We start from the raw sequence: 20,597 nt of genomic DNA on the forward strand, positions 1-20,597 counted from the left end.
TATATGGAGGGTAGACAAAGGAGATGCAGTAGATGTGGTGTATTTGGATTTTCATAAGGCCTTTGACGAGGTGCCACACATGAGGCTGCTTAGCCAGATAAAAGCCCACGGAGTTACAGGGAAGTTACTTGCATGGGTGGAGCATTGGCTGGTCGGCAGAAAACAGAGAGTGGGAATAAAGGGATCCTATTCTGGCTGGCTGCCAGTTACCAGTGGAGTTCCACAGGGGTCGGTGTTGGAACTGCTGCTTTTTACGATGTATGTCAATGATTTGGACTATGGTAATAAGGGATTTGTGGCTAAATTTGCCGATGATACAAAGATAGGTGGAGGAGCAGGTAGTGTAGAGGAAACAGAGAGCCTATAGAGAGAATTGGGTAGCTTAGTGGATTGGGCAAAGAAGTGGCAAATGAAATACAATGTTGGAAAGTGTATGGTCATGCACTTTGGTGGAAGAAATAAATGGGCAGACTATTATTTAGATGGGGAGAGAATTCAAAATGCAGAGATGCAAAGGGACTTGGGAGTCCTTGTGCAGGATACCCTAAAGGTTAACCTCCAGGTTGAGTCGGTGGTGAAGAAGGCGACTGCAATGTTGACATTCATTTCTAGAAGTATAGAATATAAGAGCAGGGATGTGATGCTGAGGCTCTATAAGGCACTCGTGAGACCACACTTGGAGTATTGTGTGCAGTTTTGGCCTCCTTATTTTAGGAAGGATATACTGACATTGGAGAGGGTACAGAGAAGATTAACGAGAATGATTCCAGGAATGAAAGGGTTACTATATGAGGAATGTCTGGCAGCTCTTGGGCTGTATTCCCTGGAGTTCAGGAGAATGAGAGGGGATCTCATAAAAACATTCTGAATGTTAAAAGGCCTGAACAGGTTAGATATGGTAAAGTTATTTCCCATGGTAAGGGAGTTTAGGACAAGGGTCACAACTTCAGGATTGAAGGAATCCATTTAGAAGAGAGATACGGAGAAATCACTTTAGTCAGAGGGTGGTAAATCTGTGGAATTTGTTGCCACGAGAGGCTGTGGAGGCCAAGTCATTTGGTTATTTAAGGCGGAGAGAGATAGGTTCTTGATTAGCCAGAGCATCAAAGGGTATGGGGAGAAGGTAGGGGAGTAGGGATGACTGGAAGAATTGGATCAGCCCATGATTGAATGGCAGAGCAGGCTTGATGGGCCAAATGGCCTACTTCTGCTCCTATATCTTATAGTCTTATGGCTATGTGAGAGGAAAAGGTTAGATTAATCTTGGAGTAGGTTAAAATGTCGGCACAACATCGTGGGCCGAAGGGCCTGTACTGTGCTGCAGTGTTCAATGTTTCTAATTTGTTTATCATTGAAATGTATATGCAGTATGTTACAATAAAGTACCTCTCTCATTTCTGCTCCTAGACTCCCCCACTACTGGAAACATCCTCTCCATATCCACTTTGTATATCCACTTAATATTTGATAGGTTTCAATGAAACACCACCCCCCTCCATTCTTCTAAGCTCCAGGTTACACTTCCACCTACACAATGTCCATATCCCACTCCACAGAAGCTGCCTGACTTGCTGAGTTCCTCCAACAATTTGTGTGTGTTGCTCTGGATTTCCAGCATCTGCAGAATCGTATATTCCATCTGGATACTTCTTCTTCCAGTAAACAAATCTCCCCCTTCCTCCGTTCCCCACTGTAGCCTTTTACCTCTTCCTGCCTGTCTATCACCTCCCCCCAGGTCTGCTCCTTCTTCCCCTTCTCCTAAGGTCCAATCCCCTCTTCTAGCAGATTCTTTCTTCTCCAGCCCTTGACCTTTCCCACCTACCTGACTTCACCTATCATCTTCCAGCTAGCCTCTTTCCCCTTCCTCCACCTTTTTATTCCGGCATTTTCCCCCTTCCTCCTCAGCCCTGAAGAAGTGTCCCAGCCGAAACGTCCACAATTGATTTTTTCCACAGATGCTGTCTGACCTGCTGAGCTCCTCCAGCACTGATTTGCAGAATCTCTTGTGAGTGCGGGCAGACGTCAAACGCAGGTCTTTTACACAGGGAGTGGTGGGTGAAGGGAACACGTTGCCAGAGTGATGCAAGGCCTGTACTGTGCTTTACTGGTCCTGACGAAGGGTCTCGGCCCGAAACGTCGCCAGTGCTTCTCCTTATAGATGCTGCCTGGCCTGCTGTGTTCCACCAGCATTTTGTGTGTGCTGCTTGAATTTCCAGAATCTGCAGATTTCCTCGTGTTTGCTTTTGAAATTCACTATTGTGAAGCCTCTGCCAGTGATGCCTATACTGAAGAAGTTTAAATCTTCTCTTCGATGGGAGTTCAGTGAAACCCTCTCTCGCTTCTCGCCATCTATAATTCTTTCGGCCCTTCAACTTTTCAATCATATTTTGACCCAGACCCGCTATTACAGCCATATATCCTTCCTTGGAATGTGTCTCCGCCGCCAACTGACTCCAGTTGGCTTCAGGATCCGTTTTTGAGCTTCTCAATTTGGACCTTCTGAGGATCCCAGGTATTCACATTTAATTGACTCTGCCTCCCGTTGTTTCTCCCGTCGAGCTCTGAGGGCGACACTTTCCGCCATGAGAAGGTACCTGGCGTCCCTATCACAATCCCTTTCATGCCTCCGGGACTCCTTTTTCTCCGTTTGCAATGGACCCGTCCGTTATTTCATCCTCCGTCGGATCCATGCTTGCAATCGCCGGTTCTTTGACTTTATCACATCCTGCAAGGATCACAAGATCTTCCATCTGCAGACCCCAGAGCCTGCTGGCTCCACCACAAGCAGGCATGGACTTCATATCGCGGCCCCGGGCCCGGCCGTTGATCTCGGCTGCCCCAGCGACCCAGGGGTTTTTGAAAACCCGGACTCCAGCACCATCAACGCAGGTTCCAACGGCCATGGACAGCTTCTGAGCGATTGCGCAACCACCGACTGCAACTCTAGCCTTGAACTCCAGGCCGGGTCTTCACATGTTGCGATTGTGTCTCCCGTCTCCCCTTCCCCCACCACCACTCTGCAATCCCCTCTCCCTCAGATCCCATCATCAGCTCCTGGGCCCTCAGAGGCTCCATCTTCCTCTCGCCCCAACCCTTCCCTCTCCACTGACACTACCAGCCTCCCTCCCCCCTCTGATCCCATCTCTCATCCGTGCCAGGTCTTTACCATTCCCTCCAACCTTCAACTCTGTGAGGCAGAGTGCTCTGTCCTCATTAAGGGCCTCAGCTTTGTCCCCCTTCGCCCACAACTCAGCGAGTTCCGTGTACACCATGACGCTGAACTCTTCTTCCGCCGGCTCCGTCTCCGAGCTTACTTCTTGGACAAGGACTCTCCTACCCTTACCAATGACCCTTTCTCCCATCTTCAACCCTCCTCCTCTTCATGGACACCCCGCTCTGGTCCTCTGCCTGCTCTGGATCTCTTTATTGCTAATTGCCGATGGGACATCAACCGTTTCGGCTTCACCACACTGTGTTCCAATTCCAACCTTACTCCTAGTCCTGACGAAGGGTCTCGACCTGAAACATCGACAGTGCTTCTCCTTATAGATGCCGCCTGGCCTGCTGTGTTCCAGCAGCATTTTGTGTGTGTTGCTTGAATTTCCAGCATCTGCAGATTTCCTTGTGTCGACTGTGCTTTACTGTTCTATTTGTAGATTGTTTCACAGGAGAGAAATCGATGCTTAAACCAGCAAACTCCATACTGGAACAAATGTTCAAAGATACTCTGACATTTGGGCTAATCTTAATAGAAACAACAAATGATTGCGAGTATATTATATTGTATTGGTTCTGTACATCTATGTAGACTTCTGGTCATTTCTTTGATGAATTGCTCTCAATGGTTGAACTGCCTTAACTTACAGTATGTAATCAACTCACGGTCTCCAGAGGGTGGTGTATTTGTGGAATTCATTGCCACAGACGGCTGTGGAGGTCAAGTCATTGAGTATATTTAAAGTGGAGGTTGATAGATTTTTGATTAGTCAGAGTGTCAAAGTTTACGGGGACAAGGCAGGAGAATGAGGTTGAGAGGGTTAATAGATCAGCCATGATTAATGGTGGAGCAGAATTGTTTGACTGAATGGCCTAATTCTGCTCCTATGTCTTATGGTCTTATAATTACGGAGACTCCTCCTGTTAAAGGCAGAGGTTGGTAACTGAAGGATCTTGGAGCTCATTGTGCCAAAGAGGAGACTGTTCAGTTCACACAGCTGTCAATGGCTCATTGTGGGAGCTGACTTGATTGACAAGTACAAGATGATGAGGAATAGATCGACGGGACAGACAAGAAACTTTTACCCAGGGCAGAAATAGCTAATGCAAGGGGAGGAGGGCATAATTTAAAGGTAATTGAAGGAAAGTCAGAGGTAGTTCAACACAGAGAGTTGTGGGTGCATGGAAGCTCTGCCAGGGGTAGTAGTAGAGGCAGATACATGAGGGGTATTTAAGAGACTCATTACTGCCCTATTTGTCACAGAAGTGAGAAAACAGGCCCTTCGGCCAAACGGGTCTGTGCTGACCATCAACCTCCCAATGGCAGCAATCCTCCGCTGATCGCATTCCTTTCTCCCCACATTAGTAAAAACTCCCCCCAGGTTCCACCTCTCACCCCCACTGTGGACAACTGACCCACTGGCCCGCACGCCTTTGGGATGGGGGAGGAAAGCAGGAGCATCTGGGGAAACCCAGATGGTTACAGGGAGAACGTGCAAATTCCGCACAGGCAGCACCGGAAGTCAGGAGTGAACTTGATCTTCTGGAACCATGAGGCAGTAGCTTGACCCACTGCTCACTGGAGACACTGGAGTGGCTCCAGAGGTGACTCACAAGAATGATTCCAGGAATGAAAGGGTTAACGTATTAGGAGTATCTGATGGCTTTGGGCCTGTACTTGCTGGAGTTCACAAAAATGAGGTGGGATCTCATTGAAACATATCAAATATTGAAAGGGCAAGATAAGATCATAAGACCATCAGCTATAGGAACAGAAATAGGCCATTTGGCCCACCAAGTCTGCTGGGCCGTAAATGATGGCTGATTCATTTTTCCTCTCAGCCCCAGTTTCTTGCCTTCACCCTTCATAACGTAACCAATCAAAAATCTATCAACCTCTGCCTTAAATTTACATAAAGATTTGGCCTCCACATTTGCATGTGGGCAACAAATTCCACAGATTCACCACTCTCTGGCTAAAGAAATTTCTCCTCATCTCCATTCTAAAAGGATATCCCTCTATTCTGAAGCTGTGTCCTCTGGTCTCAGACTCTCTCTCGTAGGAAACATCCTCTCCACATCCACTCTATCAACACCTTTCACCATTCGATAGGTTTCAATGAGGTCACCACTCATTCTTCTAAATTCCAGTGAATAAAGGCACAGAGCCATCAAACGCTCTTCATATGACAAGCCATTCAAGCCTGGAATAATTTTCGTGAACCTCCTTTGAACCCTCTCCAGTTTCAGAATGTCCTTCCTAAGATAAGGGGCCCAGAACTGTTCACAATACTCCAAGTGAGGCCTCAGCAGTGATTTACGAAGTCTCGACACTACAACCTTGCTGTTCCAGTCTACTTGGAATGAATGCCAACATTGCATTTGCCTTCCTCACCACCGACTCAACCTGCAAATTAAGGCTTCTGCGAAGAGAGGCTTTACTCAGAGAAAGCAAAGCTCTCGTCTTTTTCTTTCTCTTCTTTATATCTGCTCAGTTAGGTCGAGGTGACAGGCAGATAGTGCAATGCTCCTGTGGGATGTGGGAAGGCAAGGAGACCTTCTGTGTCCCTGACCACTACAAATGCGAGAAGGGCACCCAACTGCAACTTCTAACAAACCGCGTTAAGGAGTTGGGGCTGGAAATGGATGAACTCCGGATCATTCGGGAGGCTGAGGGGCTGATAGATCAGACATGTAGAGAGGTAATTATACCCAAGGTGCAGGACACAGGAAACTGGGTGACAGTCAGGAAGGGCAAAGGGGTCAGTGCAGAGTACCCCTGTGGCCATCCCCCTCAACGACATGACTATCACTTTGGATACTGTCGGGGGGATGACCTAACAGAGGAAAGTGACAGCGGTGACTGTGGTCACTGGCACTGAGTCAGCATCTGTGACTCAGAGGAATGGGGAAGAAGAGGCACGCTGTGGTGGTAGGGATTCATTAATTAGGGGAAGACAGGAGGTTCTGTGGGCGAGAATGAGATTCCCGGATGACATGTTGCCTCCAGTAAGAGCATACTGACCCTTTACGTTTGATCTCCCAAAGGACAACGCTTCACATATTTACAGAACACAGAATATTACAGCACAGTTCAAGACCTTTGACCCCCCCCAATGCTGTGCTGACCTTTCAACCCACTCTAAGGTCAATTTAATCCTTCCCTCCTACATAACCCTCCATTTTTCTATCATCCATGTGCCAGCCCAAGAACTTTTAAATGTCCCTGATGAACCTGCCTCTACCACCACCACTAGTGGTCTGTTTCATGCACTCAGTGTAAAAAAAACTTACCTCAGTCACCCCCCATACCCTCCTATAGTCACTTTAAATTATGCCCCTCGTATTAGCCATTTCCACCCTGAGGAAAATGCCTCTGGCTGCCCTTCCTAAAATGTCCTGAGGAACAACTAAGGTGTGTCATCCTCAGAGTGTGTGTGGCTGTGAACAGGTAAAATTTCGAGATAAGTTTAAAGAAATGTCTTAAAGCAGAAATGTAGAGTTGAAGCAGGGGAAGAGATAGAACATAGAACAAGCACACACTCAGTGGCCACTTCACTGAGTACAGAAGTGGAATCTGCTGCTGTAGCCCATCCATTTCAAAATGCAACATGTTGTGCATCCAGAGATGATCTTTCACACACTCTGTTGTAACGCATGGTTATTTGAGTTACTGTCGCCTTCCTGTCGGTTTGAACCAGTCTGGCCATTCTCCTCTGACCTCTCCCATTAACAAGGCGTTTTTGCCCACAGAACTGCTGCTCACTGATGTTGTTTGTGTCTCACCCCATTGTCCATAAACTCTAGAGAATATTGTGTGTGAATATCCCAAGATATCAGCAGTTTCTGAGATCCTCTAACCTCCCTGTCTGGCACCAACAATCACAGTCAAAGTGACTTAGTTCACATCTCTTCCCCACTCTGACATTTGGTCTAAATGACAACTGAAATTCTTGACCATGTCTGTGTGCTCTTACGCATTGAGTTGCTGCCGCGTGTTTGGCTAATTACATATTTGCATTAACAAGCAGGTGTACCTAATAAAGTGGACACTGACAGTGTAGACGTCAAACAAATAGAGCACAGCATCTAGAACATTACAGCATGGTAGAGGTCTTTCAGCAAACAATAATCTTTTGATCTTCTCTAAGATCAACCAAACCCTTTCTTTCCACATAGCTGTCCATTTTTCTGTCATCTGTGTTCCTATCTAAGAGACTCTAATGTATCTGCCAGATCTCTGGTGAGTGTTACAGAGAGAATTCTGGAGTTCTGGGCAGATCTCTGGGTAGGTGATTATTTACAGGAAGAGTTCTGGAGTTCTGGGCAGATCTCTGGGTAGGTGATTATTTACAGGGAGAGTTCTGGAGTTCTGGCCAGATCTCTCAGTAGGTGAGTGTTACAGGGAGAGTTCTGGAGTTTTAGACAGATCTCTGGGTAGGTGAGTGTTACAGGGAGAGTTCTGGAGTTCTGGGCAGATCTCTGGTGAGTGTTACAGGGAGAGTTCTGGAGTTCTGGGCAGATCTCTGGGTAGGTGATTATTTACAGGGAGAGTTCTGGAGTTTTAGACAGATCTCTGGGTAGGTGATTATTTACAGGGAGAGTTCTGGAGTTCTGGGCAGATCTCTGGTGAGTGTTACAGGGAGAGTTCTGGAGTTTTGGGCAGATCTCTGGGTAGGTGAGTGTTACAGGGAGAGTTCTGGGCAGATCTTTGGGTAGGTGATTATTTACAGGAAGAGTTCTGGAGTTCTGGGCAGATCTCTGGGTAGGTGATTATTTACAGGGAGAGTTCTGGAGTTCTGGGCAGATCTCTCAGTAGGTGAGTGTTACAGGGAGAGTTCTGGAGTTTTAGACAGATCTCTGGGTAGGTGAGTGTTACAGGGAGAGTTCTGGAGTTCTGGGCAGATCTCTGGTGAGTGTTACAGGGAGAGTACTGGAGTTCTGGACAGATCTCTAGTGAGTGTTACTTGGAGAGTTCTGGAGTTCTGGGCAGATCTCTGGGTAGGTGATTATTTACAGGGAGAGTTCTGGAGTTTTAGACAGATCTCTGGGTAGGTGATTATTTACAGGGAGAGTTCTGGAGTTCTGGGCAGATCTCTGGTGAGTGTTACAGGGAGAGTTCTGGAGTTCTGGACAGATCTCTGGGTAGGTGATTATTTACAGGAAGAGTTCTGGAGTTGTGGGTAGGCGAGTGTTACAGGGAGAGTTCTGGAGTTTTAGACAGATCTCTGGGTAGGTGATTATTTACAGGGAGAGTTCTGGAGTTCTGGACAGATCTCTGGGTAGGTGATTATTTACAGGGAGATTTCTGGAGTTCTGGGCAGATCTCTGGGTAGGTGAGTGTTACAGGGAGAGTTCTGGAGTTCTGGGCAGATCTCTGGGTAGGTGATTATTTACAGGGAGAGTTCTGGAGTTCTGGCCAGATCTCTGGTGAGTGTTACAGGGAGGGTTCTGGAGTTCTGGCCAGATCTCTGGTGAGTGTTACAGGGAGAGTTCTGGAGTTCTGGGCAGATCTCTGGGTAGGTGAGTGTTACAGGGAGCATTTTGGAGTTCTGGGCAGATCTCTGGGTAGGTGATTATTTACAGGGAGAGTTCTGGAGTTCTGGCCAGATCTCTGGTGAGTGTTACAGGGAGGGTTCTGGAGTTCTGGCCAGATCTCTGGTGAGTGTTACAGGGAGAGTTCTGGAGTTCTGGGCAGATCTCTGGGTAGGTGAGTGTTACAGGGAGCGTTTTGGAGTTCTGGGCAGATCTCTGGGTAGGTGATTATTTACAGGGAGAGTTCTGGAGTTCTGGACAGATCTCTGGTGAGTGTTACAGGGAGAGTTCTGGAGTTCTGGGCAGATCTCTGGGTAGGTGATTATTTACAGGGAGAGTTCTGGAGTTCTGGGCAGATCTCTGGGTAGGTGAGTGTTACAGGGAGAGTTCTGGAGTTCTGGGCAGATCTCTCGGTAGGTGAGTGTTACAGGGAGAGTGTGACACAGCCTGACTGTGACACCTATGTTACAAACCTTTGTCTTCACCTTCCCCACACTGTCACCCTCGCACCCATTTGTTACCCAATCAACAGCGTTGAAAGTTCAGCTAATTGCCTTGAGGAATCTCTGTTGCCTTCTAAATTGTATAGAGTCATAGAAAAGCACAGAACAGAAACAGGCCCTTCGGCCTGTCGTCCATGCTGAACCATTTAAACTGCCTAGTCCCATCGACCTGTACCCAGACCATCGCCCTCCATGCCCCTACTATCCATGTCCCTATCTAAACTCTTAAACATTGAAATTGAGCTGGCATGCAACACTTGTGCTGGGAGCTCGTTCCACACTCTCATGACCCTCTGAGTGAAGAAGTTTTCCCTCATGTTCACCTTAAGCTTTTCACCTTTCATCCTTAACCCGTGACTTTGAGTTGTAATCCCCCCCAAGAGTGGAAAAAGCCTGTTTGCATTTGCCCTCTTTATACCTCTCAAATCTCCTCTTAATCTTTTACATTCCAAGGAATAAAGTTCTAACCTATTCAATCTTTTTGTATAAATCAGGTCCTCCAGATCCAGAATCAGGTTTATTATCATCGGCATGTGACGTGAAATTTGTTAACTTAGCAGCAGCAGTTCAATGCAATATATAATGTACAAGGAAAAAAATAAGTAAATCTTATTCAGTATACTTTATACAGCATAAGTATATTGAATAGATTAAAAATCATGCAAAAACCAGAAATACTATATATTTTTAAAAAAGTGAGGTGGTGACAAAGACTTCAATGTCCAATTAGGAATCGGATGGCAGAGGGGAAGAAGCTGTTCCTGAATCGCTGAGTGTGTGCCTTCAGGCTTCTCTATCTCCTACCTGATGGTAACAGTGAGAAAAGGACATGCCCTGGGTGCTGGACGTCCTTAATAATGGACGCTGCCTCTCTGAGACACCGCTCCCTGAAGATGTCCTGGGTACTTTGTAGGCTAGTGCTCAAGGTGGAGCTGAATAGATTTACAACCCTCTGCAGCTTCTTTCGCTCCTATGTGGTAGCCCCCCATACTAGACAGTGATGCAGCCTGTCAGAATGATCTCCACAGTATATTTATAGAAGTTTTTGAGTGTATTTGTTGACATGCCAAATCTCTTCAAACTCCTAATAAAGTATAGCCACTGTCTTGCCTTCTTTATGACTACATTGATATGTTGGGACCAAGTTAGGTCCTCAGAGATCTTGACACCCAGGAACTTGAAGCTGCTCACTCTCTCCACTTCTGATCCCTCTATGAGGATTGGTTTGTGTTCCTTCATCTTACCCTTCCTGAAGTCCACAATCAGCTCTTTCGTCTTACTGACATTGAGTGCAAGGTTGTTGCTGCGGCACCACTCCACTAGTTGGCATATCTCGCTCCTGTATGCCCTCTTGTCACCACCTGAGATTCTACCAACAATGGTTGTATCATCGGCAAATTTATAGATGGTATTTGAGCAATGCCCAGCCTCATAGTCATGTGTATACAGAGAGTAGAGCAGTGGGCTAAGCACACACCCCTGAGGTGCACCAGTGTTGATCGTCAGCAAGGAGGATATGTTATCACCAATCCACACAGATTGTGGTCTTCCGGTTAGAAAATCGAGGATCCAATTACAGAAGGAGGTACAGAGGCCCAGGTTCTGCAACTTCTCAATCAGGATTGTGGGAATGATGGTATTAAATGCTGAGCTATAGTTGATGAACAGCATCCTGATGTAGGTGTTTGTGTTGTCCAGGTGGTCTAAAGCCGTGTGGAGAGCCATTGAGATTGCGTCTGCCGTTGACCTATTGTGGTGATAGACAAATTGCAATGGGTCCAGGTCCTTGTTCAGGCAGGAGTTCAGTCTAGTCATGACCAACCTCTCAAAACATTTCATCTCTGTAGATGTGAGTGCTACTGGGTGATAGTCACTAAGGCAGCCCACAATATTCTTCTTAGGCACTGGTATAATTGTTGCCTTTTTGAAGCAAGTGGGAACTTCCACCCATAGTAGTGAGAGATTGAAAATGTCCTTGAATACTCCTGCCAGTTGGTTGGCACAGGTTTTCAGAGCCTTACCAGGTACTCCATTGGGACCTTCTGTCTTGCAAGGGTTCACTCTCTTTAAAGACAGCCTAACATCGGCCTCTGAGACAGAGATCACAGGGTCATCAGGTGCAGCAGGGATCTTCACAGCTGTAGTTGTGTTCTCCCTTTCAAAGCGTGCATAGAAGGCATTGAGTTCATCTGGTTGTGAAGCATCACTGCCTTTCATGCTATTGGGTTTCGCTTTGTAGGAAGTAATGTCTTGCAAATCCTGCCGGAGTTGTCGTGCATCCGATGTCACCTCCAACCTCATTTGAAATTGTCCCTTCACTCTCAAAATAGCCCTCCGCAAATCAAATCTGGTTTTCTGGTATAGGCCTGGGTCCCCAGACTTGAATGCCACAGATCTAGCCTTCAGCAGACGACGCACCTCCTGGTTCATCCACAGCTTTTGATTTCAGAATGTACAGTAAGACTTTGTAGGCACACACTCATCCACACAGGTTTTAATGAAGTCGGTAACAACTGCAGCTTACTCATCCAGGGTCGAAGATGAATCCCAGAATACAGTCCAGTCCACTGATTCAAATCAGTCCTGTAGGCGCTCCTGTGCTTCCCCTGTCTATACCTTCTTGGCCTTCACTACTGGTGCTGCAGTCTTCAGTCTCAGGAGTAGAAGTACAGCTCAGCGATCAGACTTCCCGAAGTGAGGGCGTGGAATAGCACGGTAGGCATTCTTGATGGTGGTGTAACAATGGTCCAGTGTGTTGCTTCCTCTGGTATTGCAAGAGATCTGTTGATGGTAGTTGCTTAGTGATTTTTTCAGACTGGCCTGGTTAAAATCTCCCTAAACCATAGTGAAGGCGTTAGGATGTGCTGTTTCATGTATGTCGATCCCATTGCTCAGATCATCTAAAACCTGATTGACATTGGCCTGAGGTGCTACCAAAATGACCCTGGAGAACTCCTGTGGTAGGTAAAAAGGCTGGCACTTTACTGCTAGATATTCCAGGTCTGGTGAGCAGGATTGGGACAGCACTGATATATTTGTGCACCAAGAAGAGTTGATGATGAGGCATATTCCTCCATCACTGCTTTTGAGAGACTCTATAGATCTATCCTGGAGTAAACCTGTCGATCTGGATTGCTGCATCCAGTACAGAAGGGGTTAAGCAGGGTTCCATGAAACAAAGGACACACGTGGTCCTGATGTCCCTCTGACTCAGCACCCGAGCTCTGAGATCATCGACTTTATTCATGAGAAACTGCACATTTGCCAGCAACCTCCTTGTAAACTTTCTGTGTTGCCTTTCAACCTTACTTACATCTTTCCTGCAGGTAGGTGACCAAAACTGTACACAATACTCTAAATTAGGTTTCGCTCATGTCTTATACAATGAATCTGTACAATCTCTCCTTGTAATCTAACCCTCATAATCCAAGTTTCCTTTTGGTAGGTCTACACTACCAATAGTCAGAGGTTATAGAGTCGTACAGTCGTAGATCATTAGTGCACATAAACAGGCCTTCAGCCCATCTCGTCCATGTCAAGCAAGTTTCCTTTTTAAGCAGCTCCCATTTGCCTGTGCTTGGTCCATATATCTGTAAACCTTTCCTGTCTGTGTACCTCTGAACCTTCATATACCCCTGAACCTTTCCTATCCGTGAACATTTTCAAATGAATTTTAAATGGTATGATCGTGCCTGCCTCTGTCATTCCCTTTGGCTCCTCATTCCATAAATCCACCACTTTCTGTGTGAATCAGTGTCAGGCTTATTATCACTGACACATGCCATGAAATTTGTTGTTTTGTGACAGTGGTACACTGCTATACATAAAATGTACTACAATCTACTTGAAGAAATATATAAATAAGTAGTGCAAAAAAAAGCAAAAGTAGTGAGATAGTGTTCATGGGACCTAATGAAGTATAGCTGCTGGCATGCCTTCTTCGTAATTGTATCTATACGTTTGGTCAAGGATAGATCCTCAGAGATATTGAAAATGTTTCCTCTCAGATCATTTTTAAATCCCTCCCCTTACACTTTGAAACTATGCCCTCTAATTTCAGGCTCCCCATCTCTCAGAAGTCTGAAACCCTTATCTATGTCCCCCATAGTCCTATAAATCTCTGAGGTCATGTCTTAGCCTCCTACCCGCCAGAGGCAAAAGGTCAAAATCAGGTTTATTATTGCTGACGTAGGTTGTGAAATTTGTTTTGCGGCAGCGGTACAATTTAATGCATCAAAAATTACTAAAAGTTACAATAAGAAATAGAAGAAATTAATAAGTAGCTCAAGAGGAGAGCAAAAAAGAAGTGAGGTGGTGTTCATTGTTTGATGTCCATTCAGAAGTCGGATGGCAGAGGCGAAGACGCTGACCCTGAATCACTGGATATGTGTCTTCTCCCTGACGGTAGCAATGAGATGAGGGCATGTTCTGGGATGTGGGAGTCCTTCATGGTGGACGCTGCTTCTTGAGGGAACACATTTTGAAGGTGTCCTCGATGTTGAGGAGGCGAGTGGCCACGATGGAGCTGGCTGAGTTTGCAACTCTCTGCAGTTTTTCCTGATCCTGTGCTTTGGCGCTTCCATACCAGACAGTGATGCAACCGGTCAGGTGCCTTCTTTGTAATTGCATCGATGTGCTGGGCCCAGGATAGGTCCTCAGAGATGTGGCCGCCCAGCCCCTCCAGTCCCGTACTTACTCACTTACTGCCCGTTTCACCTCCGCAATGAAGCTCCTCCATCTCGTCCTGTCCTCGGCAACCATGCAAGTCTGGGTGGAGACTCAGGAATACTGTCACACACAGATGTAGGTTCTGTAACAGAATTCATTGCTCTTTCATTGCTGTATGTGGAGTACTTCACCATGTCTTCAACCTGAGTCTGAGTCTCCAGAGGGTTCCAGTGCTGTGGAAGACGTTCTGCCTCATCCCTGTACTGAAGACGCCGCGCCCCAGTGGCTCCAATGACTACAGACCCGTGGCATTGACCTCCCACATCATGAAGACCCTGGAGAGACCTGTGCTAGAACAGCTTCGGCCTATGGTTAGGCCACACTTAGACCCCCTCCAGTTCGCCTATCAGCCTCGACTAGGAGTTGAGGATGCCATCGTCTACCTCCTGAACCGTGTCTACGCCCACCTGGACAAGCCGTCGAGCACTGTGAGGGTCATGTTTTTTGACCTCTCCAGTGCATTCAACTCCATCTGCCCTGCTCTGCTGGGTGAGAAGCTGACAGTGATGCAGGTGGATGCTTCCCTTGTGTCATGGATTATTGATTATCTGACTGGCAGACCACAGTACGTGCGCTTGCAACACTGTGTGTCAGACAGAGTAGTCAGCAGCACTGGGGCTCCACAGGGGACTGTCCTGTCTCCCTTTCTCTTCACCATCTACACCTCAGACTTCAACTACTGCACAGTGTCTTGCCATCTTCAGAAGTTTTCTGATGACTCTGCCATAGTTGGATGCATCAGCAAGGGAGATGAGGCTGAGTACAGGGCTACGGTGGAAAACTTTGTCACATGGTGCGAGCAGAATCATCTGCAGCTTAATGTGAAAAAGACTAAGGAGCTGGTGGTGGACCTGAGGAGGGCTAAGGCACCGGTGACCCCTGTTTCCATCCAAGGGGTCAGTGTGGACATAGTGGAGGATTACAAATACCTGGGGATACGAATGGACAATAAACTGGACTGGTCAAAGAACACTGAGGCTGTCTACAAGAAGGGTCAGAGCCGTCTCTATTTCCTGAGGAGACTGAGGTCCTTTAACATCTGCCGGACGATGCTGAGGATGTTCTACAAGGCTGTGGTGGCCAGTGCTATCATGTTGTGTGCTGGGGCAGCAGGCTGAGGGTAGCAGACACCAACAGAATCAACAAACTCATTCGTAAGGCCGGTGATGTTGTGGGGGTGGAACTGGACTCTCTGACGGTGGTGTCTGAAAAGAGGATGCTGTCCAAGTTGCATGCCATCTTGGACAATGTCTCCCATCCACTCCATAATGTACTGGTTAGGCACAGGAGTACATTCAGCCAGAGACTCATTCCACCGAAATGTAACACTGAGCGTCATAGGAAGTCATTCCTACCTGTGGCCATCAAACTTTACAACTCCTCCCTCAGAGTGTCAGACACCCTGAGCCAATAGGCTGGTTCTGGACTTATTTCCACTTGACATGATTAACTTATTATTTAATTATTTATGGTTTTATATTGCTATATTTCTTCACTATTCTTGGTTGGTGCAACTGTAACGAAACCCAATTTCCCTCGGGATCAATAAAGTATGTCTGTCTGTCTGTCTGTTTCTGTAACAGTTTTGTTTGACCAGACAGGGTTGTTAGCCTTGAGCTGAAGCCCCGAACCTGGAGGACCAGTGGACCACCCTTAGTCTGGCCTCTACCCTTTGACCTGTTTGGCATAGGTGATCCTACAAATAGCCAAAGGATAAAGCCCTGACTGCAGTCAGCATAGCTCTCCGGGTCATTGAGGCACGCAAACCTCCAAACCATGACAAGGTTGTGATGCTCTTGGAGATGCAGTCCCATAGCATCCTCTCCCCGGTTTAATGACATCCTAGTCCTTGTAAAGTGTGATGCCCTGCTCATCCGTGCCCAGTCAGCTGGTCCCATCTGCCCACGTTTGGCCGACAGCCCTTGGATCCTCTCCTACCCATCTACTTATTTGGATGGCTTTTAATTGTTGCTAAGGTGCCCGTCTCAACCACTATTTCTGGCAGCTCATTCCAAATACACACTGCTCTTTGAAGATAAAGAAACACTTGCTTTATTTGTCACGTGTGCATCGAAACAGTGAAATGTGTTGTTTGTGTCTATGGCCAATACAGTCCGAGGATTGGGCTGGAGGCAGGCAAGTGGCCCCACACCTTCAGAGCCAACATAGCACGTCCACAACTTACTAACCTTAACCCGTCCGCCTTTGGAATGTTGGAGGAAATCCGAGCACACAGTCATGGGCAGAACGTACAAACTCCTTCCAGACAGTGGTGTGAATTGAACTCTGATCGATGATCACTGGCACTGTAAATCACCGCACTAGCTGCTGCACTAACCGCATCACACATGCATGAAGAAGTTACCCCGGTGTCCCTTTTAAATCTCTCGTTTCTGATCTTAAACCTATGCTTTCTTGTTTTAAGCACACTCTCTCCCTGGGAAAAAGACTGTGCTTTCTCCCTGTCTGTGCCCTCAATTTCCTACAATCCAGGGAATAAATTCCTAGTCTACACATTGTCTCCTTGTAACTCACGTAACTCATCCTGGGAAATCTTTTCTGTACTCTTTCTAGTTTAATAATATTTTTCCTATAACAGGACAATCAAAGCTGTACACAATACTCCGAGTGTGGCTCAGAAATGTCTTGTATAGTAAATGAGTGGGTGGCTAGGGTGGAGGGGTAAGGCGCTCCTTCCCTCCGCTAGCCTGTAGGTCACCCATGGGCAAGGTGTGGCACCTGCTCAGCCACCGGATCAGGGTCATGTGAAGCTGTGGGAGCAGGTGGTGGATGGTCGTACGAGCAGCCGGTGCATATCACCAGTCCTGGTTATGCGACCACTGATGATTGAAAATGAGGCCGTTGCAGTAAGATCATTTAAAAGGCATTGGACAGGTACATGGATAGGAAAGGTTTAGAGCGATATTTCCAAATGGGACTGGCTGATATGGGCACCTTGGTCGGCACGAGTGCGATGGGCCCGTTTCCCTGTGGTATGTCTCTGAGTCTATAAGATGGAGGTGATACAAAAGACAAGAAGCTGGAAGGAACTCAGTGGTTCTTAGAGGGACACGGGCAGACAATATTTCGGATCAAAATCCTTCCTCTAGACTGAAAGGGTTGGAGAGGATTTAGGGGAGGTTCACGAGAATGATTCCAGGAACTTAAGTGTTAATGTATAAAGAGTGTTTGATGTCTTTGGGCCTGTACTCACTGTAGTTTAGAAGAATGAGGGGGGATCTTATTGAAACCTATTGAATATTGAAAGGCTTGGTAGAGTGGACGTGGAGAGGATGTTTCCTATAGTAGGTGAGTCTTGGACCAGAGGGCACAGCCTCAGGCCCTTTAGAACAGAGATGAGGAGGAATTTCTTTAGCCAGAGGGTGGTGAATCTGTGGAATTCATTGCCACAGGCAGCTGTGGAGGCCAAGTCATTGGGTATATTTAAAGCAGAGATTGATAGGTTCTTGATTAGTCAGGGCATCAAAAATTACAGGGAGAAGGCAGGGAAATGGGGATGAGAGGGTTAATAAATCAGCCATAATGGAATGGGGGAGCAGGCTTGATGAACTAATTCTGTTCCTATGTCTTATGGTCTTATAGTCTGTGGTTGATCAGTACAAAGCAGGAGCTGTTGATGGGGGTGTTGATGAGGGGTGGGAAGATGGTGGGGAATAGCTGCCGGAAGTCTCCTGTAAAATTGATTGTATTCCCGTTGTTGGTGTAATGTACCGTGCACTTGAGGAGAATCCTAATTGACTGCTCTTCTGTTTTGGAAGGGTCCTCCAGGAGTGCCTGGTGCGCCGGGACCCCCAGGGAGGCGAGGACCACGGGTGAGTACTGTTACACTTCCACAGGGCAAGGACGACAAATGGAGTAGTATGATTAAACACTTTCACTGATTCCTGTCAGTAACGGTACACACTGGGTAGCTTTCAGTGCAAGGACTGTGAACCAAACATGCACATTCGAGGGCCCACCCAAAGAGAGAGTGTTTCCTGCACTTGGGAGGCCCCGTTGATTGAACACATCTCGCAATCGATCATCCTGTAGACGAGGAAGGGAATAAGTGAGGTAATTTAAGGAAAATGATACAATATCTATCGCGCTTGGTAGCACACAATTGGCCGACTCACCCACATGGACCACTGGGAGGGTTGCTTCTCCCTCTGTGCCTTTCTGGTCAGTTGATGCTGAGGGCAGTGCGCTATGAATCACCTCTTCTGTTGATGAAGTGTCCATTACTCCTTCTTCTGGGACGCTGGCTTCATCAGCAGAGGACATTTCTGTAGCTTCTCAATCAGTTTGCTGATGTACAAGATCCAAATGTTGCTTGACAATTAATCTGGTTCACTCCTTTACCGTGAGAATGCTGGTCGAGGAACGGTAGCCAGTTGTCTCCCTGTGAGATGCATGCGTCTCTGGAACCAACCATTCAATGCCTGGTGTGCGTGACGTATTTTTGTTCAATGCCTCTAGCTTGCCACAAATTTTCTCCTAGAGAGTCAGCTGTACCATGGAAATTCACATCCAAATAAGTTCACTGTCTTCAACACCAGGATGCATTGGAACTCCTGGCTCGAGGCTCAGTTTACAGTATTATTAAGGTCCATACACCGTATACTGCCCTGAGATTCATTTTCTTGCAGGTATTCATGGGAAAATAAAGAAATACAATAGAATTTATGAAAAACTATCTATAAATAAAGACTGACAAATAAACAATATTCAAAAGAAGACTCATATGCCAGTAAGCTGATTCACTGAATTTTATTGTCATCTGCACAGGTGCAATGTAAAACTTAATTGCAGCAGCTTCACAGGGACGGAGCATCAGAAAGCAGCATTCACTAGAAAAATAAATTAAACAGGAATTATTTACAATTTTTACAAGAAAATGCAATTAGAATTGTTTTAAAAATCCACTTTAGTGCAAAGTGATGAAGGTTGATCAGCGTTGCTAAACTGTAGTGATTAGGGTTGTGACGGTGGTTCAAGAACCGAGTGGTTGAAGGGAAGTAGCTTCTTGAACTTGCTGGAGTGGGGCTTCAGGCTTCTGTACTTCCTGCCTGATGGGGGCCTGGCACAGTTTGTGGGGGTCTTTGATGATGGGTGTTGCTTTCTCGAGGTTCATTTGTCGTTCAGACCCAAGTGAATTTGACCATGGAACGACTAACAAATACAAGAAAATCTGCAGATGCTGGAAATCCAAAGCAAAACAAATAAAATGCTGGAGGAACTCAGCAGACCAGGCAGCATTTATGGAAAAGAGAAACGGTTGATGTTTCGGGCCAAGACCCTTCTTCAGGACTGTAAAGGAAGGGGACAAGTCAGAGCAGGAGGGTGGAGTAAGAGGGGAGGAAGAAGTACAAGGTAGTGGGTGGCAGGTGAAACTGGGAGATGGGGAAGGGGTGAAGTATAGAGCTGGGAAGTTGATTGTTGATAGAGATACAGGGCTGGAGGAGAGGATAGAAGACCATGGAAGAAAGGGAAGGGGTGGAGCACTAGGAGGAGGTGATGGACAGGTAAGGAGATAAGGTGAGAGAGGAAAACAGGAATGGGGAATGGTGGAGGAGAGGAGGCGGGCAATTACCTGAAGTTTGAGAAATCAGTGTTGGTGCCATCAGGCTGGAGGCTAACCAGATGGAATATAAGGTGTTGCTCCTCCAACATGAGTGTGACCTCATCCTGGCAGTAGAGGAGGCCACGGACAGACCATGTCAGAATGAGACCTCCTCACTCCAACTTCTTCCCTTCCTTCCCAGTCCTGGAGAAAGGTCTCAGCCTGAAACGTCGACTGTTTACTCTTTTCCATCGATACTGCCTGGCCTGCTGAGTTCCTCCAGCGTCTGTGGAATGATTGTTGGAGCCAGCCAGAGTGGTTTGAATATCTCAAAAACTGCTGATCTCCTGGGATTTTCACGCACAACAGTCTCTAGAGTTCACAGAGGATGGTGCGACAAACAAAAAACATCCAGTGAGTCGCAGTTCCGTGGGTGAAAACACCTTGTTATTGAGAGAGTTCAGAGGAGAATGGCCAGACTGGTTCAAATTGACAGTAACTCAAATAACTATGCATCACAACAGTGGTGTGCAGAAAAGCATCTCTGAATGCACAACATGTCAAACCTTGAAGTAGATGGACTACAGTAGTAGAAAATTACAAATATACACGCAGTGGCCACTCCAGTAGTAGGTACATAATAAAGTGACCACTGACTGTAATCTACAGGCTCTGAGACTGGGAGGAAAACTGAGTGAAGTGGAGGAACCAGGAGATACAATCCCTTCCCTTTTCCTTGTATAGTCAGCTGCAGTGGATTTGCATTCCAACCTGCAAAACATGACCAGCAGTCAAAGAGTTAAGACACTATGGTTCAAAACTGAGTCTTTATCCAAGAACACAAAGTTAGCCTCAAATGTCAGGAGGACAATGATTCTGATTGTTTTAAGAGCAAAAGAGCAAACGTACTTTTCAAAACGTTTAACATATTGAAAGGTCACAGTGGGGTTGACTTTCCAATGTACCCCGAGAGCTCAGAGTTCACTGAGGCTGTACTCAACAAGGGACAGGGACACCTTACAGAAAGCATGTGAATATTTTTTCCTTCCAGC

The 20,597-nt window shown here is 46.6% G+C and overlaps 1 protein-coding gene across 4 annotated transcripts in view; it reads left to right on the forward strand.

The window, feature by feature from the left end:
* LOC140736680 (uncharacterized) overlaps positions 1 to 20,597 on the forward strand; it is a 493,430-nt gene that overhangs the window by 85,106 nt on the left and 387,727 nt on the right. For all 4 annotated transcript variants that reach the window (XM_073062508.1, XM_073062505.1, XM_073062507.1 and 1 more), the window contains exon 4: positions 17,762 to 17,815. In XM_073062508.1, coding sequence (XP_072918609.1) covers positions 17,762 to 17,815 — 54 coding nt within the window. The remainder of the gene's footprint in view (positions 1 to 17,761; positions 17,816 to 20,597) is intronic.

Source organism: Hemitrygon akajei, chromosome 12 (assembly GCF_048418815.1).
Source record: "Hemitrygon akajei chromosome 12, sHemAka1.3, whole genome shotgun sequence".
Classification (NCBI taxonomy): Eukaryota; Metazoa; Chordata; class Chondrichthyes; order Myliobatiformes; family Dasyatidae; genus Hemitrygon; species Hemitrygon akajei.